Genomic DNA, 23,968 nt, shown 5'->3' with positions numbered 1-23,968 from the left:
AAAGGGGAAAGAAAAGAAGGAGAAAAGCAAATGAGCAAAAGGATTTTGATGCTAAGAGACTGTTCTGAGTAAATTTAAAGGTTAACTTTTACTTGAATTTGGAAAGAAGCCCGAGTTAAATGAAGCATGGCAATAGCTGAGGATTAGAGAGAAAGCCAGAACATTTGGTGAACTTTACGTTTTTATATGTAAAATATTCTAAAAATATATTTAAGTTGTATATTAACTGTTTTTATAATATGCTAAATATATTTGATATCATTTTTATATAGATATATGAAACTATTTTATACATTTATATTCAAATGTTTCTAATAAAATTTTATTTTTGTGGAAAAGCCCACGTGTAATGCTCTTGTCACTTAAAGTCATTAGACAGAAGTCTTAAGCTTTCTTTGTTTGGACACTGGGATTCTTAGTACTTTGTAGATAAAATTATGTGTTCTGCTTGGCTCTCAAATTATATTCAGGTATACTTCTTTCATTTTTTTCTAATTTCACAGTACTAATTCAATGATTTTTAGTCTGTTTATAGAGTTATACAATCATACTGTCTTATTCCCAAACATTTTTTGTAATGTTTATTTTCTTTTTTGAGAGACCGAGAGCGTGCATGCAAGCAGGAGCAGGGGAGGAGGGGCAGAGGGAGAGAGAGAGTCCCAAGCAGGCCCCACACTCAGCATGGAGCCCAACTAGGGGCTTAATCCCACCACCATGAGATTGTGACCTGAGCCGAAATCAAGAGTCAGAGGCTTAATGGACTGAGCCACCCAGCTGCCCCAGAACATTTTTATAGCCTCAAAAATAAACCCTATACCCACTAATAGTCACTCTCTAGCCCGTGCAACCATTATTTGTATGGATTTGCTTATTCTGAGCATTTCATGTACAGGCATACTTCAGAGATATTGCGGGTTCAATTACAGATCATTGCAATAAAGCGAACATTGCGGTACCGGTGTCACATGAAATTTTTGGCTTCCTGGTGCATGTAAGAGTTATGTTTACATTATAGTCTAACCATCATCTGAGCTTTCAGGAAATCGTAATCTTTTTGCTGGTGGAGGGTCCTACCTCAATGTTGATGAGTGCTGACCAATGCCGTAGGTGCTGAAGGGTTAGGGTGACTGTGGCAATTTCTTTAAATAAGACAGCAGTGAAGTTTTTGATACATTGGTTGACCCTTCCTTTTCCTTGAACACTTAGAAGCCATCGTAGTGTTAGTAATTGGCCTAATTTTCATATCGTTGTGTCTCAGGGAGTTAGAAGTCCCAAGAAGATGGAGAGAGGTGGGGGAATGGCCAGTAGGTGGAGCAATCATAACACACGCATTTATCAGTTAAGTTCTCCATCTTTTATGGGCACAATTTGTGGTGCACCAAAACAACTACAATAGTAACACCACAGATCACAGATCACCATAACAACTATTATACTATTGAACATTTGAAATATTGTGAGAATTACCAAAACGTGACAGAGTCATAAAGCAAGAAAATGCCGTTGGAAAGAATGGTGCCGATAGACTTGGTCATTGCAGAGCTACCACAGACTTTCCGTTTGTAAAAAATACAGTATCTGTGAAGCGCAATTAAGTGGAGTATAATGAAATGAGGTAGGCCTAGAAATAGGATCATAAATTTAGGGACTTTTGTGTCTGGCTTCTTTTACTTAGCATAATGTTTTCAAGATTTCTTCATGTTGTAGCATATACCAGTATTTCATTCCTTTTTAAATTGCCAAATAAATTCACTGTATGTATATACCATGTTTTATTTGTTCATTCATCAGTTGATGAACATTTGGGTTGTTTTCAGTTTTTGGTTACTATGGGTGATTCTGTGATGAACATTCTCATACATAAGTTTTTGTGTGGACGTACGTTTTCAGTTCTCTTGGGTATGTATCTAAGAGTGGAATTGCAGGGTCTTACGTATGCTAATTCTATGTTTAACTTTTTGAGGAACTCTAAAACTGTTTTCCAAAGCAACTGCATCATTTTACTTCCCAACAATATACAAGAGTTGCAGTTTCTCCACATCCTCACCAATACTTGCTATTTTCTGTTTTATTTTATTTTTTTCCTAGCTTATCTTAGTGAGTGTGAAGTGGTATCTTACAGTGGTTTTGATTTGCATCTCCCTAATGACTGTGTTCAGCATCTTTTCATGTGCTTATTGGCCTTCTGTATACCTACTTTGGAGAAGTACTGTTTCAGATGCTTTGCCCACTTTTTAATTGGTTTATTTATCTTTTTATTGTTGAATTGTAAGAGTTCTTTATTCTAGATGTCAGTCCCTTACCAGGTATAAGATTTGAAGATATTATTTCCCTTTCTGTGAGTTCTCTTCATTTTCTTGATGGTATCCTTTGAAGCACAAGAGTTTGTAATTTTGATGCAGTCCGGTTTTGTCTATTTTTTCTTTTGTCACTTGTGCTTTTGGTGTTATGGATACCTATCCCTATGTTTTCTTCTAAGAGTGTATAGTTTTAGCTCTTACATTTAAGTCTGTGACCCATTTGAGTTAAATTTTTGTGTATGGTGTGAAGAAGGGGTCCAGCTTCATACTTTCGTATGAACATCAGCTTATCAGCTTGTCTTAGCACCATTCATTAAAAGATTATTCTTTCTCCATTGAATTGTCTGGGCATTCTTGTTGAAAATCAATAGACTATAAATGTAATGGCTTATTTCTAGACTCTTAGTTCTGTTCTGTTGATCTGTATGTCTGCCCCCTGTCAGTAACACAGTCTTAATTATTGTAGAGAAGTTGAAGTCTTTCAACTTTCTTTTCTAAATGTTTATTTTCGGGAAAGAGAGTGTGCACACATGTGTGCACATATGCAGGGGAGGGACAGAGACAGAGGGAGACAGAGGATCCAAAGCAGGCTATGTGCTGAGAGCAGATAACCCAATACAGGGCTCAAACTCATGAACCATGAGACTGTGACCTGAGCTGAAGTCAGTCACTTAACTGACTGGGCCACCCAGTCACCCCCAACTTTGTTATTTCTTAGTATTGTTTTGGCTATTTGGGGTCCTTTGCATTTCCATTTTAAGACCAGCTTGTTAATTTCTGCAAAATGGGCTGAGATTTCAATAGGCATTGAATCTGTAGATCATTTCCAGAGTATTGCTATCTTAATATTTAAGTCTTACAGTCCATTAACATGAGATATCTTTCTATTTATTTAGGTCTTTAACAGACTTTTTGCTGTTTAGTGTTCAAGCCTTGCACTTCTTTTATTAAATTCATTTTTAAATATTTTATTCGTTTTGATACTACTATAAATGGAGTTGTCTTAATTTTATCTTCATAGTGTTCTTTGCTTGTGTATAGAAATACAGTTGATTTTTGCATATCGGCCCTATGTCCTACAACCTTGAACTCATCTATTCTCTATTGGTTCTAATAATTTTTTTAATGTTTATTTTGAGAGAGAGTGCAAGCAGGTGAGGGGCAGAGAGAGAGGGAGAGAGAGAATCCTAAGCAGGCTCTATGCCGCCAGCATAGAGCCTGATACCGGGCTTGATCTCACAAACCGTGAGATTATGACCTGAGCCAAAATCAAGAGTTGGATGCTTAACGGACTGAGCCACCCAGACCCCCTTTAATAATTTTTTTATAATGAACTGTAGGATTTTCTGAATACAATATCATATTATCTGCAAATGGAGATGGTTTTATTTCTTCTTTTCAGATGTGGTTGTCTTTATTTCTTTTTCTTGCCTAATTGCCCTGGCTAGAACCTCCAGTATGGTATTGAGTAGAAGCAGTGAAGGTGGACATCTTTGTCTTGTTCCTGATCACTATCTTTTTTTACATATAATATATCACACGGGTTTTTTGTTTCTCTGATAGAACTTGATGTCTAGCATTTCCTCTTTTTTGTTGTTGTTGTTACCGTTTTTATTGATAAAGGTAGAAGTTTTTTAGGACCAATTGGATTTCATTGAGAAATGAATTGCTTAAGTCATTTGTTCTGTCATTCTTGTATCTGTATAAACTTTATTTGAACATCCTGTACTTATCAGCAGAGAAAAATTTATTTCACTGTCCAGAATTATATCACTATTTATTATCAGGGTCTCCTTGTTCAGCCAGCTTATTGTATAATATTGTAAACATGTAATCATTTGCTATATTTTTTGTATAATGTTACATGAACTCGAAATAATAAATTTACAAATTATTTTCTTACAGGAGTTGTTAGTTTGGGTTTGGCAGAGAACCTAAATGGTAGATGATAATGACTCTTAGAAAGCAACCTCAGGGCGGGACTCCTGGGTGGCGGGACTTGGTTAAGTGTCTGCCTCTCTTGATTTTGGCTCAGGTCATGATCTCATGGTTTGTGAGTTCAAGCCCCATGTTGGGCTCTGTGCTGACAGCATGGAGCCTGCTTGGGATTCTCTCTCTCTCTCTCTCTCTCTCTCTCTCTCTCTCTCTGCCTTCCCCTGCTTACATACTCTCTCTGTCTCTCAAAAAATAAATAAATAAACATAAAAAAAAAATTTTTAAAGCAACCTCACCTTGTATTAACATTGCATTTTTTGTTTTTCTTTCTAAAATGTACCACACAGGGGCTCTTGATAAAAATGTGCTGCTTGAATGAGATTCAATTACCAGTGTCCATCTGTCAGATGTTCTGATAGTTAAAAATTGTTTAAGAAGTAAACATAAAGGGCACCTGGGTGGTTCAGTTGGTTGAGCATCTGATTCTTGATTTTGGTTGGGGTCATGATCCCAAGGTTGTGGGATTGAGCCCTGCTTTGGGCTCCACACTCAGCATGGAGCCTGCTGAGGATTTGAGGATTCTCTCTCTCTCTCTCTCTCTCTCTGCTTCTCTTCCCTGCTTGTGCATACTCTCCCTGTCTCTCTCTTAAAAAAAAAAATGGAGAAAAAAGAAATGTAAAAATCTATTTTGTTTTAATAATTTATATGCATTTGTTTCTAAAACCAGCTATCCAAATAAAATACTAAGTCGTTTGTGATCTTTATAACTTAGAAGGTAATTTACCTTATCATCACTACTGCTAGGAATAGCTCCTGTTTTTTGAGCATCTAGTATGTGCTAGACAGAGTCCTAAGTACTTGAATGCACCATCTCCTCCAGCCTGCTTCAGTCAGGCAGTGTGTGTGAGGCATTATACCACTTTATGAGGAGGAAACTGAGGTTCAGGAGTATTAAGTTTCTCAGATAGGATTCCATTTGACTCCAAACCCAGTGCTGTTTTCTTGGTGCTTTTTAGGGTGTATCCAAATAACTGATATTTACTTGGGAAGTATGTATATATTAAATTGGATTTCATTTAAAACGTTTCCTAGTTTTCCGAATACAAATCCTATTAAAAGTTATGAAAAGAAGTATTTTTTTAAAACATGAATCGAACGTCAGTAGTTTGGGTTAATAACAATCTGAGTAATGTAATTAAAATAATTACTTACTTTTATTTGGAAAAAGAGGAAAAAAAGCCAGAAAATGTGGATAACCAATGTCAGCATTTTGTCGTTGCCTGTCCACACTGCAAATGAGCATTCATTTTGATAAAGACACTCCTCATTTCCATTTATAATTTTAAAATAGTTTGGTCACTTGGAAGTTCAAGACTATCTCATTATTCTGTTTTCTTTTTTGTTTGTTTAATTTCATTATTCTTAAGGATCAAGTTGCTGGTGAATGTGTTCTAGAAAAACCAGACAGGACCAACCCAGGTTTACAGCCACACAGCTCCGGGTCTGAGCCTTCCCTCTCTCGACAACGACGACAGAAGAAAAGAGAACACCCTGAACAGAGTGGGGAAAGGACACAGGTCAGCGGAGATCTCTTTGAAGTAAGTCACTGTGCTGTTGCTTGGGAAATAGACTTTATTTAGAATGACTAACAGTTGCCAAAAAGACACATAAGAAATGCAGGGAACATATGGAGAGGGGTAGCAATGGCAAGATGCTAAATATTAGTTTTCAAATGTCAGTGAGTTGGAAACAGAGTAAAGATCTTATCTTTTCCATCAAAAATGGACAAATCTTCTTGAGAGTTAAAGGAACAGGCTAACAAGAGTATTTCTCTGATCCCTCCTGTGTTATACTGATGAATAGTTTCTCCCTTATCTTCTGCATAGAATCATGTCTACACCTCATTTCTTTCACAAGCACCCTGTCTATAAGCTTCTCAGATGGTAATTCACTTTTGGCAGAGTTTCTTTCCAATAAAATGCAATGTTTTGAAGTTCTTGAGAGCAAATCACTGCCAAATACATAGGAGACTTACTGGTAGGGGAACTTTGGAAATGGTTGTATATGAAACTGATAATTCCCACCTCCCCTTTTTAATTATTTAAGTTCCAAGAGGCTCCTCCTCGACTTTTGCCTTCTCTTCCCACTATTGGAAAAACGGATATCACATTATCACAAAAAGATGCTGAAAATCAAAGTAAAGTGGTCATTGGGTCTACTGTGAGCTGTTCGAGCAGCAGGGAGGTGCCATCATCCAAGGTTTGTTGGAGTGTATATTGGATTTGTTTCAACCTTCTTATAAAACTTTTTGGTTGTAAAAAGCCTATATATATTGTGAAGTTTTCTGTTAAAACATCTTAGCCCTGCCTTTTGCCAAACAATGGAGGGGACAAATTTGTGATTCTCAGCAGAAGCTTTCATTGAAATGGACAGATTCTATAGTTCCAGGGATGGTTGCTTCCACTTAATTAAGGAGACCAAAGTAGATTCTGAATGTAGGAAATGCAAAATTTTCCGTTTACCCTTCCAAAAATGAGTACTTCCCAGAAATGAGTGTTCTGATCATTCTAGCTAGTAGTTGTAACCAGGATATGACTGGTTTCAAACACGTTCCTTTAAAGGCCTGTGGAAGGCCTGTCCTATAGTGCTGGATGATAATGTCACGCATTCCAGGTGTTCTAAAAATAGTGAGAAGGAATGAAAGTAACGGACTTTCTTTAAAAGGATCGACCATTATCAGCAAGAGAGAGGAGGCGACTAAAGCAGTCACAGGAAGAGGTGTTCCCCTCAGGTAAAGTTTTCTCTTTCCTTCATCTATTGGAGGTTGTTGGTATGGCTTATGGATGTAGCATTGGTTCTGATTGTGAGATGTGAAGTATTTTCAGCATCAGTGATCCATCTGGGAAACAGATTTGGGAGAATTTTTAAAATTTCTTGGTAAATCTTTAAAAAAATCAGCATATGCGGCTGTTGGGTCTGGAACTTGTATTATCAGAGGAAAAGGATATTAAAAAGAGAGCAAGAGGGGTTTGAGTGGCATTAACTCCTGGGAGATTTCAGACAGGAAATGGAGTGAGTGTTCAGTTTGTTTCCATGTTCAGATTCTGCTGGTCAAAGAGTGGTGTCTTCTCAGGAACAGAGAGAGGAAGCTGGGAGAATGGTGCTTCCCTGGGCTGAGGGCTGTGATCATTCTTATCGCTATCATCTAAAAACAGCACTAGCAGTTTCCATTTACTGAATGCTGACTATGTCTCAAGCATTATGGTAAGCGTTTTAAGAGCATTGTCTCATCTCATGTTACAGTAGCTGTCAAAGGCAGGCAGCATTATCTCCATTTTGCAGCTGAGGAAACTGAGGCTTGGAGGGCTTAAATAGCTTGCCCAGGGTCACAGCACCGGTAGACCTAGAGCTGAGGTTTGAGCTGAGATGTCAGGTACCAGAGTGATGATGAATATGCTGTCTGAGGTACTTCTGGGCTGGCACTTGCTGGGGTATCTTTCATATCCTGTGTAAAGCCCACTTCTTTTGGGGCCAGCCCACTACAAACAACTGCTGGGGTGGTCACTTTTTCAGGCCCTTCAGTGAGGAGAGCTTCTCTGAGTGCATCAGGACCAGGGAAACCACCAGAGGAAGGCCAGCCCACCCCTGGCCGATGGTTGTCTTCTGACTGCTGTGCGGCTCAGGTATATTACATAGTCCTATGGAAAGGGGGGACGTGTCTATATCATCTGGCAAGCCTAATACAGTAAGCCTCATAACTGCCAGCTCCATTTATTTCTGGGACAGAACTGGCTGAAGTTCTGCCTTTTCACTTTTTTTTTTTTTTTTTTTTTTTTTTTTTGAGAGAGAGAGAGAGAGAGAGAGAAAGTGCTCACAAGGGAGAGGCAGAGGAAGAGAGAATTTTAAGCATGGACGTGGAGCCCAACACAGGGCTTGATCTCCCAACTGTGAGATCGTGACCTGAGCTGAAATCAAGAGTCTAATGCTTAACTGACTGAGCCAACCAAGCACCCCACCTTTTCACTCTTGATAAGGAAAAGAACTGGTGAATAATAATTAAGAAGGTTATTTTTGCACCATTAAGGGAATGAGTTTTACAGGTGCTCTTATAAGCAGTTGGTAGGTTAGTTGCTATCTTTCTTTAAGTAGTATTTAAAACAAGACTTTAAACGGCTTCCATTAGGCAACCTTTTGCTTATTCTGCTGTGTAACCAATATACCCACCTACCTGGCCAAATTTTAGTCTCACTTGCTTATTATCTTTGCTCAGTTTCCTGTTTGTGTCAGAGTTCATTACCTTCTCGCCTAGGGATGATGTAGGGGCAGCACCTAGTGGCTAAATGGGTAATTGCAGGTTTCCAACCCATTTTCACTTTTTTGTGTATTGATACCTCAGGAAAAATGATCCATTTTTCTGTACTGCACTTTCTGACATTATTTCTAGGAGCATATAATTATTTTTAAAAACAGAAACTTCTTGCTCTTGAAAGTAAGGAAGATTTGTTTCTTTAGCAATATTCTATGAATAAATTGTTTCACTAATTAAGACAGTCTTCTCCATTGTCTAAAGTTTTAAGGTTTGTGTGTAATTAAGTCAAGTACTCCTTTAAAGTATTTTAACAAAGAGTCTCCGATATAAACTGAGGTTGCTTTTATTTATGTGGCATTTTTTCTAGTTTAAAATTCTTTAGAGCACCAGCCCTCTGCGTGGGAGTTGGAGTACCAGAACTGTTTGTCCACTCGCCTCTGGAAAGAAAATTTATTCATAGCTGAGACTTTCCAGGGCCTTGTAAAATTTCCCTTTAAGGTTCTTCACGGTTCACTTGTGTACTTTATAGGTGAACTGGGACATCATTTGGGGAAAGTAACTTCAATTTTTATATCATTAGATTGTCCGGTTAAATTGGATGTAGGTGTGTGTTGTATGTAGACATTGCATCTGAGAGTGTTGCATGCATTACATTCTGGTTGTGTTGTCATGTGGAATTGTGTTTTTCCAAACATTAATAGGGAAGGAAAGTCATCCACTGTCTCTCCGAGGATGAATTAAGTTCTTCTACAAGTTCAACTGATAAGTCAGATGGGGATTCCAAAGAACGGTATGTTCTTATTTTTCTGTCTTCTTTCATAAGCAATTTCTGTTTGAATTAATCCTAAATATACATTTGTCATAGTGTTCAGACCTGCAGTGCTGTCATCGATAACATTATAAATGGGTTTTGGTACATGTTAGAGCTAAAAATAATCTCTTCTAATGAACACATCTGATTTCATTCAGAATTCTTCTAGAATGTCTTTCAAGATCTATGGGTTTATAATTTTCATCAGATCCATAAAAATTTTGGCTGTTACTTCTTCAAAATTTTTTTGGATCCCTTTTTGCCTTCTTGAGGATTTTAATTACCTATATATTAGATTGTTTAAAGTTGTCCCACAGCTCACTGATGGTGTTCATGTGTTTTAGACTTTTTTCTGTTTCATTTTTCATAGATTCTACTGCCATATCTTTGAGTTCACTAGTGTTTTCTTCTACAGCGTCTAGTTTGCTAATCTTATCTCATGTATTTAACATAGTGTACTTTTAATTTCTAGGAGTTCTATTTGGGTCTTTTTATATCTTCCATGCCTCTCCTTAAGATGTTAATGCTTTCCTCTACCTTGGACATACGGAATATATTTATAGTAACCACTTAAGTGTCCTTATCAACTAATTCTATCACTTGTGTCACTTTTGGGTCTGTTTCTATTAACTGATTTTTTTCTCTTAATAAAGGTGTGCTATTTTCCTGCTTCTTTGCATGTTTGATACTTTTGGCTGGATGTCAGACATTGTCAATTTTATCTCATTGGGAGCCGGTATTTTTGTATTGCTTGATATTCTTTTTTTTTTTTTAATTCTTTTTTTCAACATTTATTTATTTTTGCGACAGAGAGAGACAGAGCATGAACGGGGGAGGGGCAGAGAGAGAGGGAGACACAGAATCGGAAACAGGCTCCAGGTTCTGAGCCATCAGCCCAAGCCTGACGCGGGGCTCGAACTCACGGACCGCGAGATCGTGACCTGGCTGAGTCGGACGCTTAACCGACTGCGCCACCCAGGCGCCCCGTGTATTGCTTGATATTCTTGAACTTTGTACATGGCTGTAATTAAGTTACTTGCAAATAGTTGGGCAGAATTTACACATAGAACCTGGAGCTTCTTTCTGGCTCTTTCCTTTCTAAAATTTCACTCTCTAGTGGCTATGATTGAACTTTGTCCTTTGTCTCTGCAGGCCAGAAAGACTGTGGGTTTTCTTTTGTACTTTAGCTGCCTATGGCCCTTAGGCTAAAAGGTGTTGACACCCCTACAGAACCTGCATACAGGTTTTGTATATGCTCCATTGTCTTCACATACTTGAGTTTTAATTTTGTTGGGTTTATACTTATTATTTACAGAAGGGTCTGTCTGTAAGAGCTTACTTGCCTATTTAGAAGAACTCCCTGAAGGTTGTTTTGCATCTAATTTTTTGATGAAAAATTCTCATAAAGCCAATGAAATCACAAGGGGACTTATTTTCTCTCCCCACCTCCCCCCAGGAAAGGTCATACAAATGAAATGAGTGACTTGGTCCAACTGATGACTCAGACCCTAAAATTAGACCCTAAGGAGAGCTGTGAAGATCTCCTCGTTCCAGATCCAGTGTCAGAATTTAAACTTCATCGGAAGTATCGAGATACGCTGATACTTCATGGGAAAGTTGCAGAAGAAGCTGAGGAACTCCATTTTAAAGAGCTACCCTCTGGTGATCAGTTTATTCTTTTACAGCAAACTGGAAAGCATGTTTATTGGAGAAATGTGTCACACCAAGAAGCTAATGCTCCCAAAATGTTTTTGCTTTTTTTAATTATTTTCTTTCAATAACTCCATAAAAGGCATATCTTGTTTTATGCAATAGTTGTGTTCCTGAAAAGTTGCATGCAAATTGTTTTTAAAAAATAAATATAAATAAAATGCATGTTTGGGTTTTTCATGTGGCTTTTCTTCAAATTAGATAGCTGTGGATTTAGGTTTAAGAGGTTGGTAACGAGACATGAAGTGTAAGTTCATGTATACATTTGTAGTCATTAAAAATACATGAAGTGCTTAAACCAAGCTCTTGTCAAAGTGAAAAAAATCTTAACATGACAAGATTTTTACAAAAACATGTTCTTGTTGCAGTGAAGTGTTTATTTTTCCCTATCTTTGTTATTTCTTTTTAGCTATCATGCCAGGTTCTGAAAAGATCAGAAGAATAGTTGAAGTCTTGAGAGCTGATGTAATCCAGGGCCTGGGGATTCAACTTTTGGAGCAGGTGTATGATCTTTTGGAAGAGGAGGATGAAGTGGAAAGAGAGGTGAGTGTCCCATCAGCCTAATGTGTCAACTGCTTGTGCGATGGAATTCTTTTTAACAGACTTTTGAAATTATCCATTTCACGCATTTAAAGCATACAATTCAGTGTTTTTTAGTATGTTCACGAATTGTACAGCCATTACCACAGATGATGTTAGAACATTTAATACCTCCAAAAGAGAGCCTGTATCGTCACTCTCCATTGTCCCCAAGCCCTCCACCCCTAAGCAGCCACTGATATTTCTGTGTCTGTAGATTTGCCTGTTCTGGACATTTCATTTAAATGGAATTATACACAACATGTGGTCTTTTGTGATTGGCTTCTCTCAGCATAATGTTTTCAAGATTCATCCATGTTGTAGCATATATCAGATACTTCATTGTTTTATATGGTCAAATGCTATTTATTCCATTCTGTAGCTATCCCACATTTTGATTATCTGTTCATCAGCTGATGGACACTTAGGTTTCCACTTTTTGGCTATTATGAGTAATGCTGCTGTGAACATTTGTGTATAAGTTTTTGTGTGGACACAGGTTTTCATTTTTCTTGGGTATGCATCTAGGAGTGGAAATTGCTAAATCATATGGAAAGTCTGCGTTTAACGTTTTGAAGAACTGCCAGACTCTTTTCCAAAGCAGCTGCACCATTTTATGTTCCTACCAGCAATGTATGAGGGTTCTAATTTCTCCACATTCTTGTCAGCTCTTGTTAGTGTCATCATTTTGATTACAGCCATCCTAGCGGGTAGGAATCCCTAGCTGGGATTTTTATTAGAATGATATAGGATCTTTCTCTAAATAAAGTCTAGTTTTGCGGCATCTGGGTGGCTCAGTCAAGCATCTGAAACTTGATTTCGGCTCAGGTAATCTCGCGGTTTATGTGATTGAGCTCCACATCGGGCTCTGGTCTGTGCTAACAGCATGAAGCCTCCTAGTTCTCTACCCCCACTGTTTCTATACTGCCTTTTATCCTCTATGCATCTGTCTGTAGTTTTCTGTGTATATACACATCTGTCACATCCATATATGTATCATAGGCTTTTTTTGTTTTGTTTTAAAGCCCAAATAGAATTATACTGTACACAGTTTTGTAACATGTAATTTTTACATAATGGTACAACTGAGCTTAGAAGCATAGTCAGCTTCTTGTGGTAACAATCACTTGATCGATCCTGTGCTTTTGAGGCCTTTGCTCTTTTCCTACTGTCGCAGGGCTGTTTCCTGATTGAGATGACACTCACTTTGGGTCATGTAGGTTATTCTCCAGTGAGTCAACTGCATTACATCACACCTGCATAAGAAAACTTTCAGAGTAGAGGCGCCTGGGTGGCTTAGTTGGTTAAGCGTCCGACTTCGGCTCAGGTCATGATCTCGCTGTCCACGAGTTCAAGCCCCGTGTTGGGCTCTGTGCTGACAGCTTGGAGCCTGGAGCCTGCTTCAGATTCTGTGTCTCCCTCTCTGCCCCTCCCCTACACATGCTCTGTCTTTCAGAAATAAATAAATGTTAAAAAAATTAAAAAACAGAAAATTTTCAGAGTAGTAGAAGTGCCTGAACAAACCTTCTTTTGACTAGCTTTATTTTTAAATATTTGTATTTCTAGTTGTTTGGTGATAATAATAGCAATGACAATAAAGCCTTAAATTCCTAGAAATACAGTTGCTTCTCCTATTTATATTGTTTTTGATGGATTATCTTATTTTATCCAGACACTAGTCTGAACACACATGGTCCAAGAACACTCAAATAATAAACCAAATATAAACAGATGTTAAAGATTGGTCTTCATGGGGCGCCTGGGTGGCTCAGTCGGTTGGGCAGCCGACTTCGGCTCAGGTCATGATCTCGTGGTCCGTGAGTTCGAGCCCCGCGTTGGGCTCTGTGCTGACAGCTCAGAGCCTGGAGCCTGTTTCGGATTCTGTGTCTCTCTCTCTCTGACCCTCCCCCGTTCATGCTCTGTCTCTCTCTGTCTCAAAAATAAATAAACGTCAAAAAAAAAAAATTTTTAAGATTGGTCTTCAAACATTATAGCCAACGATGCCATGCTTACCTATGATCTCATTGACATAAAGCCACATCCACACCACAATCCCTATCAAAATAACACCAGCATTCTTCACAGAGCTAGAACAAACAATTCTAAAATTTTCATGGAACCAGGAAAGACTCTGAATAGCCAATGTAATGTTGAAAAGGAAAACCAAAGCTGGAGGCATCACAATTCCGGACTTCAAGCCGTATTGCAAAGCTGTAATCATCAAGACAGTATGGTACTGGCACAAAAACAGACACACAGGTCAATGGGAACAGAATAGAGAACCCAGAAATGGACCCACGATTGTATGGCCAACTAATCTTGGACAAAGCAGTAAAGAATATCCAGTGGAAAAAAGACAGTCTCTTTAGCAAATGGTGTTGGGAAAACTGGACAATGACTTAGCAGAAGAATGAACCTGGACCATGTTCTTACACCATACACAAAAATAAACTGAAAATGGATGAAAGACCTAAACGTAAGACAGGAAGCTATCAAATTCCTAGAGGAGAAAACAGGCAACAACTTCTTTGACCTTGGCTGTAGCAGCTTCTTACTTGACATGTCCCTGGAGGCAAGGGAAACACAAGCAAAAATGAACTATTGGGACCTTATCAAGATAAAAAGCTGCACAGCGAAGGAAACAATTGGCAAAACTAAAAGGCACCCACCAGAATGGGAGAAGATATTTGTAAATGACATATCAAATAAAGGGTTAGTATCCAAAATCTTAAACTCAACATCCAAGAACAAGATAATCCAGTGAAGAAATGAACAAAAGACACAAATAGACTTTTTTCCAAAGAAGACATCCAGATGGCTAACAGACACGTGAAAAGATGCTCAATATCATTCATCATCAGGGAGATACAAATCAAAACCACAATGAGATACCACCTCACACTGGTCAGAGTGGCTAACATTAACAACTCAGACAACAAGATATTGGTGAAGATATTGGTGAGGATGTGGAGAAAGAGGAACCCTTTGGCACTGCTGGTGGGAATGCAGAGTGGTACAACCACTCTGGAAAACAGTATGGACGTTCCTCAAAAAATTAAAAATAGAACAACCCTAAACTCAGCAATTGCACTGCTAGGTGTTTATCCAAAGAATACAAAATGCTGATTCAGAGGGGCACACGCACCCCAATATTTATAGCAGTGCTATCGACAATAGCCAAAGTATGGAAAGAGCCCAAATGTCCGCCGACTGATGAATGGATAAAGAAGATGTGGTATATACAATGGAATATTACTTGGTGATCAAAAAGAATGAAATCTTGCCATTTGCAACAATGTGGATGGAACTAAAGTGTATTATGCTAAACAAAGTAAGTCAGAGAAAGGAATATATCATTTCACTCATGTGGAATTTAAGAAACAAAACAGATGAACATAGGGGAAGGAAAGCATAAATAATATAAAAACAGAGAGGGAGGCATACCATAAAAGACTCAAATATAGAGAACAAAGTAAGGGTTGCTGGTGGGGTATTGCGGGGGATGGGCTAAATGGGTGATGGGCATTAAGAGGGCACTTGTTGGGATGAGCACTGAGTGTTATATGCGATGAATCACTAAATTCTATTCCTGAAATCATTATTACCCTATATGTTAACTAACTGGATTTAAATAAATTAAAAACAACGCAACACATCCACACCTCAGTGGCTACCACTCTAGTCTATTCAGCAGAGCTTCCTTGACTGTGAGCTGTTGGAAGCTGTCAGTTTAGCACTCTTGACTTTTTTCAAGCTCTGAATAGCAGTAGGGATCTCAGCAAAGACTGGTGGGAGGAACTAGCTTAACCTCAGCATAGTGCCAAAATGTGGCCAATCAGTGCTTCGAGTAAGTCACAGCAGCACTGGAGCCTTGTCTGCAGGGTTATGAACAAACTGGGCCATTGCTCTGGACAGCCACTGAATGTCACTTCTTCAGCAATTTAATACTAGATGACTTTGTTGTGTTGTTTTAAATTTTTATTTTAAAATAATTTTAGACTAACAGTTGCAAAAATAGTATAAAGAATTCCTGAATACTCATATATATTCCCTAATATTACTATTCTACCACTTTTGCTTCATTATTCTTTTTCTCCGTATGTATAATTATTTTTCTGTCCATTTGTGAGAATGTTGTGGACATGATGTCCCTCCACCCCTGAATTCTTCATTTTATTTCCTAGGAACAAGAATATGTCCTTATATAACCACAGCACAGTGATCAGATTCAGAAAATTAACACTGATATAATACCATTATCTAATCTACAGACGTTATTTAAATGTCATGAGTTGTCACACTGATATCCTTTATGGCAAAAGAAAAAAAATCATTCTGTTCTAGGATTCAGTTGATTCAACTCAATTGTGATTAAATAAAGGATTACCTTTTTTAATAGCTTTATTAAGATATAATTCACATACATGCAATTCACCCACTAAAGTATATACTTCAGGGGCACCTGGGTAGCTCAGTTGGTTAAGCGTCAGACTTTGGCTCAGGTTGTGATCGCACAGTTCATGAGTTTGAGCCCCACACTGGGCTCTCTGCTGTCAGTGCAGAGCCTGCTTCAGATCCTCTGTCCCCCTCTCTCCCTGCCCCTTCCCTGCTTTCATTCTCTCTCTCTCTCTCTGTCAAAAATAAGTAAATGTTAAAAATTTTTTTCAATGTGCACTTCAGTGGTTTTTAATATATTCACAAATACATATATCACTACAGTCAATTTTAAATATTTTTGTCTCCTTAAAAAGAAACCTTGTGCTTTTAGCTATTGACCCTCTATTTTCTCTTCCTTCCAATCCTAAGGAACCCCTAAATCTGCCTTCTCTCTGTATAGATTTGCCTTTCTGGACATTTCATTTAATAGAATCATATAAAATATATAGTTTTTTGTGACTTTTTTCACTTAGCATAATGTCTTCAAGGTTCATGTGTACAGGAACATTTATCAGTACCTCATTCCAACTGAATAGTGTTTTGTTGTGTGGATATGCCACATTTTGTTTAATTTTTTTTTTAAGTTGTTGGACATTTGGATTGTTTCCACCTTTTGCCTATTGTGACTAAATCTGATATAAACACTGGTGTGCAGGCTTCAGTGTGGATTCAGTTCCCTTGGATGTATGATTAGGAGTGGAATTGCTGGGTCACATGGTAACTCTTCATTTAAATGTTTGAGGAACTTCCAGACTGTGTTTTTTGTTTGTTTTTAATGCTTATTTATTTTTGAGAGAGAGAGAGCATGAGCAGGGGAGGGGCGGAGAAAGACAGAGACACAGAATTCGAAGCAGGCTCCAGGCTCTGAGCTGTCAGCACAAAGCCTGATGCGGGGCTCGAACACATGGACCGTGAGATCATGACCTGAGCTGAAGTCGAATGCTTAACTGAGCCACCCACGTGCCCCAATTCCAGACTGCTTTCTAAAGCAACTGCATCATTTTATATTTCTACCACCAGTGTAAGAGGGTTCTGATTTCTCCCCATCTTAGTCAACACTTGTTATTATCTGACCTTTGGTTTATAGCCATCCTAGCAGGTGTGAAGTAGTATTTATTGTGGTTTGGTTTTGCATTTCCCAGATTGCAACTGATGTTGAGCATCTTTTCATATATTACTTTGCATTTGTATATTTTCTTTGGAGGTATGTCTACTTAGGTTCTTTGCCTATTTTTAAATTGAGTTATTTGTGTTTTAATTAATGAGTTATAGGAATTTTCTATATATTCTAGATACAAGTCATATTATCAAATACATGATCTGTGTATATTTTTCCCATTCTGTGGGAATGGGAGAATGTCTTTTTACTTTCTTGATGGTGTTCTTTGAAGCACAAAAATTTTCATTTTTGACGAAGTCCAATTTATTTTTATTATTTTTATTTCTTAATGTTTATTTATTTTTGAGAGATGGAGAGAGACAGTACGTGAACAGGGAAGGGGCAGAGAGAGAGGGAGACACAGAATCTGAAGCAGGCTCCGGGCTCTGAGCTGTCAGCACAGAGCCCAATGTGGGGCTCAAACTCACAAACCGCGAGATCATGACCTGAGCTGAAGCTGGATACTCAGCCGACTGAGCCACCCAGGCACCCCTATTTTTCTGTTGCTACTTGTGTTTTTGGTGTCATCAAAGAATCCTTTGCCAAATCTAAGATCATGTAGGTTTACCTCTAGGTTTTCTTCTAAAAGGTTTATAGTTTTCATCTGTGTATTTAGGTCTTTGATGTATTTTGAGTTAATTTTTGTATATTGTATGCAGTAAAGGTCCATCTTCATTCTTATGTATGTGGCTATCTTGTTGTCTGACCTCCATTTCTTGGAAAGACTGTTCTGCCCCCTGGTCAAAAAAGAAACAAGTTGACCATATACACTTGGGCTTATTTTTAGACTCTCAATTCTGCTCCTTTAATCTGTGTCTGTCCTTATGCCAGTACCATACAGTCTTGTTAACTGTTGATTTGTAGTAAGTTTTGAAATCAAGATAGATGAATCCTCCAACTTGATTATTTTTCAAAATTGTTCTGGCTAAGTCAGAGTGGCCAAAATGAACAAATCAGGAGACTATAGATGCTAGAGAGGATGTGGAGAAACGGGAACCCTCCTGCACTGTTGGTGGGAATGCAAACTGGTACAGCCACTCTGGAAAACAGTGTGGAGGTTTCTCAAAAAATTAAAAATAGACCTACCCTATGACCCAGCAATAGCACTGCTAGGAATTTACCCAAGGGATACAGGAGTACTGATGCAAAGGGGCACTTGTACCCCAATGTTTATAGCAGCACTCTCAACAATAGCCAAATTATGGAAAGAGCCTAAATGTCCATCAACTGATGAATGGATAAAGAAATTGTGGTTTATATACACAGTGGCGTACTACGTGGCAATGAGAAAGAATGAAATATGGCCCTTTGTAGCAACGTGGATGGAACTGGAGAGTGTTATGCTAAGGGAAATAAGACATACAGAGAAAGACAGACACCATATGTGTTCACTCTTATGTGGATCCTGAGAAACTTAACAGAAACCCATGGGGGAGGGGAAGGAAAAAAAAAAGAGGTTAGAGTGGGAGAGAGCCAAAGCATAAGAGACTCTTAGAAACTGAGAACAGGGGCACCTGGGTGGTGCAGTCAGTTAAGCGTCCGACTTCAGCCAGGTCACGATCTCACGGTCCGTGAGTTCGAGCCCCGCATCAGGCTCTGGGCTGATGGCTCAGAGCCTGGAGCCTGTTTCCGATTCTGTGTCTCCCTCTCTCTCTGCCCCTCCCCCGTTCATGCTCTGTCTCTCTCTGTCCCAAAAATAAATAAAAACATTGAAAAAAAATTAAAAAAAATAAAATAATAAAAAATAATAAAAAAAAAAAGAAACTGAGAACAAACTGAGGGTTGATGGGGGGTGGGAGGGAGGGGAGGTGGGTGATGGGTATTGAGGAGGGCATCTTCTGGGATGAGCACTGGGTGTTGTATGGAAACCAATTTGACAATAAATTTCATATATTGAAAAAAACAAAAAACAAAATTGTTCTGGCTATTCTGGGTCCCTTATAATTCTATGAATGTTAGAATTTGCTTGTCAATTTCTTCAAAGAAGCCAGCTGGGATTCTTATAGGGATTGCATTGAACCTGCAGATTAGTTAATATAGAGTATTACCATCTTAACAGAGTTAAGACTTCCAGTTCATAAACATGAGGTGATTTTATGTTTATTAAATTTTAGATCTAAATTTCTTTAAACAATGTTTTATAGTTTTCAGAGTGTAAGTTTTATACCTCTCGTTAAATTTATTCCTGAGTATTTTATTCTTTTTGACCTTAATGGAATTTTCTTATATTTATTTGGGATTGTTTACTGCAAATGCACAGAAATAAATTTGATTTTGGAAATCTTGACCTTGTGTCCTGCAACCTTGCTTAACTTGTTTATTGGGTTTAATACTCTTTTTTTTTTTTTTTTTTTTTTTTTGTGCACTCCTTGGAATCTTCTCTATATAATATCACATCATCTGTGAATAGAGTTAGTTTTACTTTATAGTCTGGATGTCTTTTACTTCTTTTTCTTGCCTCATTGCCCTGGCTAAAACCTCCAGTACAGTATTGAGTAGAAGTGGTACAAGTGGAGGTCCTTGACTTGTTTCTGATCTAGGAGGGAAAGCATCCAGTCTTTCACCATTAGTTGACTGTGTGTTTTTATAGATACCACTTATCAGCTTGAAGAAGGTTCTTTCTTTTCCTGGTTTGTTGAGTGTTTTCTTTTTTTTTTTTTAACCATGAAAAGGTATTAGGTTTGTCAGATGCTTTAATTCTGTTGATAGGGTGTGTAACATTATTGATTTGGGGATGTTAAACCATCCTTGCATTCCTGAGATAAACCTCATTTGGTCATACTACTACTTCTATGTTACTGGAGTCATGTTTCTAGTATTTTGTTGAAGATTCTTTTGTCATATTCTTACCAGATATTGGTCTTTAGTTTTCTGTGATGTCTTTGGTTGTGTTATCGGGGTAATAATGGCTTCATAGAATGAGTTGGGGAGTGTTCCCTCACCTTCTGTTTTTTGAAAGACTTAGTGAGTAATTGGTATTCTTAATTTTTTTGTTGTTTATTTGAGAGAGAGAGAGTTCATTAAAAAAAATTTTTTTTTAGCGTTTATTTTTGAGAGAGACAGAGAGACAGAGTGTGAGCGGGAGAGGGGCAGAGAGAAGGGGAGACACGGAATCTGAAGCAGGCTCCATTCTCGGAGCTGTCAACACAGAGCCTGGTGCGGGGCTTGAACTCAGAAACTATGAGATCATGACCTGAGCTGAAGTCGGACACTCAGTGGAGCCACCCAGGAGCCCCTAGAGAGTTCATTTTTTTAAGATTCTGCATGTAAGTGAGATCATACAATTTTTGTATTTCTCTGTTTGACTTATTTCACTTAGAATAATGCCTTCAAGTTTCATTGATGTTGCAAATGGCACTGTTTTTTTCTCCCTCACATTTAAAGGACATTTTTGCCAGATAAAAGATTCTTGGTTGACAGTTGGGTTTTTGTGTTGTGTTGTTGTTTCACTTTGAAAATACTGCACTACTGTCTTCTGCCCTCCAAAGCTTCTGATGAGAAATCTGATATCATATTGGAGATCCCTTGTATGTGATAGGTTGCTCCTTTATTGCTGCTTTCAAGATTCTCTCTTTCTCTTCAGCTTTCAACAGTTTGATTATAATGTGTCTGGGTAAGAACTGTTTGTTTCATCCTAGAGTTATTGAACTTTCGGATGTTTATATTCATGTCTTTGTTAAAACTTCATACATCTTGGCTATTATTTCTTCAAATCTCTCTTTCTCTTTCTTCCCCTTCTGGGACTCCCACTATACATATATATCTGTCTCTTCAAATCCCCTGAAAGTTGCATCAGCTGGAGGGGGAGGGGTTTGTAACTGTCACTGAGGGCTGCAACAATGGTTGCCTGCTTCTGTGTTTGCAACTGTGTGAGCAGAAGAAGCAATCATCTGTCAGTACACAGACCCCCAGGACTTGGAGGACAAGTTCTTATTGCCTACCCTGGCTCCACAAGCTGTGTGCAGACTGCTCCAGGAACATCTGCCCACCCAGCTACCTGCTACCAGGCTTGGGGGGTGCTCGGAACTGAAATTGACTGAAATTAACCACAATTTACCAGCCTTCCCCTGGAAGTTACAAGTCTTTAATAGACTGCAGAGGTCCAATATAGTTACATCAGGCATTTTGTCAGGGAAGTTTTTGTCCATGTGAGGAGAAGAAGTCCTGGTGCTTTCTCCTCTGCCCGCTTTCATACATATTGTGTAATTACTTTTTTAAAAATTTTTAGTTTTCTTATTTTTGAGAGAAACACAGAGTGTTAGTGGAGGAGGGGCAGAGAGAGAGACACACACAGAATCCAAAGCACGTTTCAGGCTCTGAGTTGTCAGCATAGAGCCTGATGCTGGGCTAGAACTCCCAAACTGCAAGATCATGACCTGAGCCAAAGTCTGACGCTTAACCGACTGAGCCAACCAGGCACCCTGTATTGTATAATTATTTTAAAATCACTTCCAAGAAGAAAGGAAAAACAATATGCATATATATTGGGTTTTATTTTCATAATTACTCTGAGGTGTCATCTGAAATTGGCCCCTGGTAGGAGGAGGGCAGAGAGAGGGGGAAGGAAGAGGCAAACACTCCACATTGGTAGGTGGCAGTTTTAATAAGGAAGGGAACTTACATATGAGGCTTGTCTTGGGCAGCCACAGGATGAGTAGATCTCCACACCTACCTGCCAAATCTCAGAAGTTCACATATATATGTTATATTTTATATATATATATATTATATATATATATATTATATATATATAACATATTATATATAACATATAATATTATATAACATATTATATATATGTTATATATATAATATTACATAACATATTATATATAACATATATATAATATAACATATATATAACATATATATATATAAGTTTTTTTAAGTTTTTTAATGTTTATTCATTTTTGAGAGACAGAGACAGAGCAAGAGGGGGCGGGGCAGAGAGAGAGGGAGACACAGAATCCGAAGCAGGCTCCAGGCTCCGACCTTTCAGCCAGAGCCTGACACAGGGCTTGAACCCATGAACCATGAGATCATGACTGAGCTGAAGTTGGATGCCTAACCAAGTGAGCCACCCAGGCAACCCTGCCTTTAGTAGTTCTTGTAAAGTGGTCTGCTAGCCACAAATTCTTCACCAGGGAATGTCTTTACTTCACCTTTTATTTTTGAAAGACAGCTTTACTGGCTATGGGATTCTTCTTGCTTGACAGTTGTTTTTCTTTGAACACTTTGAATATAGTATTCCACTGCCCCTTGGTCTCTGTTGTTTATGTTAGCTGTTAATGTTATTTCAGTTCCTTTATAAGTGATACAGTTTTCCTCTTGCCACTTTCATGATTGTTTCCTTGTCTTTGGCTTTTAGCACTTTTGCTTTAATGTGTCTGTGTGTAGATCTCTTTGAGTTGATCCTGCTTGGAGTTCATGGAGATTCCTGGATGTGTAGATCAGTGTTTTTCAATACATTTGGAAGTTTTCAGCCATTATTTCCTTTTTTTTAGACGTATTTTATTATTTATTTGTTTGTTTAAATTTATATCCAAGTTAGCATATAGTGCAACCATGATTTCAGGAGTAGATTCCTTAATGCCCCTTACCCATTTAGCCCATCCCCCCTCCCACAACCGCTCCAGCAACCCTCTGTTCTCTATATTTAAGAGTCTCTTATGTTTTGTCCCCCTCCCTGTTTTTATATTATTTTTGCTTCTCTTCCCTTGTTTTCATCTGTTCGTACCTTAAATTCCTCATATGAGTGAAGTTATATGATACTTGTCTTTCTCTGACTGACTAATTTCACTTGGCATAATACCCTCTGGTTCCATCCACGTAGCTGCAAATGGCAAGATTTCATTCTTTTTTTATTTTTTTATATATGTATTTTTTTGTCAACATTTATTTATTTTTGGGACAGAGAGAGACAGAGTGTGAACAGGGGAGGGGCAGAGAGAGAGGGAGACACAGAATCGGAAACAGGCTCCAGGCTCTGAGCCATCAGCCCAGAGCCCGACGCGGGGCTCGAACTCACGGACCGCGAGATCGTGACCTGGCTGAAGTCGGACGCTTAACCGACTGCGCCACCCAGGCGCCCCTATATATGTATTTTTAATTTACATCCAAATTAGTTAGCATATAGTGCAACAATGATTTCAGGAGTAGATTCCTTAGTGCCCCTTACCCATTTAGCCCATCCCCCCTCCCACACACCCTCCAGTAACCCTCTGTTTGTTCTCCATATTTGTGAGTCTCTTATGCTTTGTTCCCCTCCCTGTTTTTATATTAGTTTTGTTTCCCTTCCCTTATGTTCATCTGTTTTGTCTCTTAAAGTCCTCATATGAGTGATGTCATATGACTTTTGTCTTTCTCTAATTTCACTTAGCATAATACCCTCCAGTTCCATCCATGTAGTTGCAAATGGCAAGATTTCATTCTTTTTGATTGCCGAGTAATACTCCATTGTGTATGTATATACCACATCTTCTTTATCCATTCATCCATTGATGGACATTTGGGCTCTTTTCATACTTTGGCTATTGTTGATAGTGCTGCTATAAACATTGGTTGCATGTGTCCCCCTGGATGAATACGTAGTAATGCAATTGCTGGGTCATAGGGTAGTTCTAGTTTTAATTTTTTGAGGAACCTCCATACTGTTTTCCAGAGTGGCTGCACCAGTTTGCATTCCCACCAGCAGTGCAAAAGAGATCCTCTTTCTCCGCATCCTCGCC

At 38.4% G+C, this 23,968-nt stretch overlaps 1 protein-coding gene across 10 annotated transcripts in view; it reads left to right on the top strand.

Moving 5' to 3' along the window:
• NEK4 (NIMA related kinase 4) overlaps window positions 1-23,968 on the top strand; it is a 50,647-nt gene that overhangs the window by 10,531 nt on the left and 16,148 nt on the right. For 9 of the 10 annotated variants that reach the window (XM_045051292.1, XM_045051295.1, XM_045051268.1 and 6 more), the window contains 7 exons: window positions 5,663-5,833; window positions 6,342-6,494; window positions 6,960-7,026; window positions 7,809-7,918; window positions 9,246-9,334; window positions 10,812-11,017; window positions 11,475-11,608. In XM_045051292.1, coding sequence (XP_044907227.1) covers window positions 5,663-5,833; window positions 6,342-6,494; window positions 6,960-7,026; window positions 7,809-7,918; window positions 9,246-9,334; window positions 10,812-11,017; window positions 11,475-11,608 — 930 coding nt within the window. Of the gene's footprint in view, window positions 1-5,662; window positions 5,834-6,341; window positions 6,495-6,959; window positions 7,027-7,808; window positions 7,919-9,245; window positions 9,335-10,811; window positions 11,018-11,474; window positions 11,609-12,821; window positions 13,377-23,968 lie in introns of those variants that run through there. The other variant, XM_011279510.4, reaches the window with a different exon arrangement.

This window comes from Felis catus, chromosome A2 (genome assembly GCF_018350175.1).
Source record: "Felis catus isolate Fca126 chromosome A2, F.catus_Fca126_mat1.0, whole genome shotgun sequence".
NCBI lineage: Eukaryota > Metazoa > Chordata > Mammalia > Carnivora > Felidae > Felis > Felis catus.
Note: the sequence above shows the minus strand (reverse complement) of the source record. Positions and strands in the feature narration are given on the sequence as shown.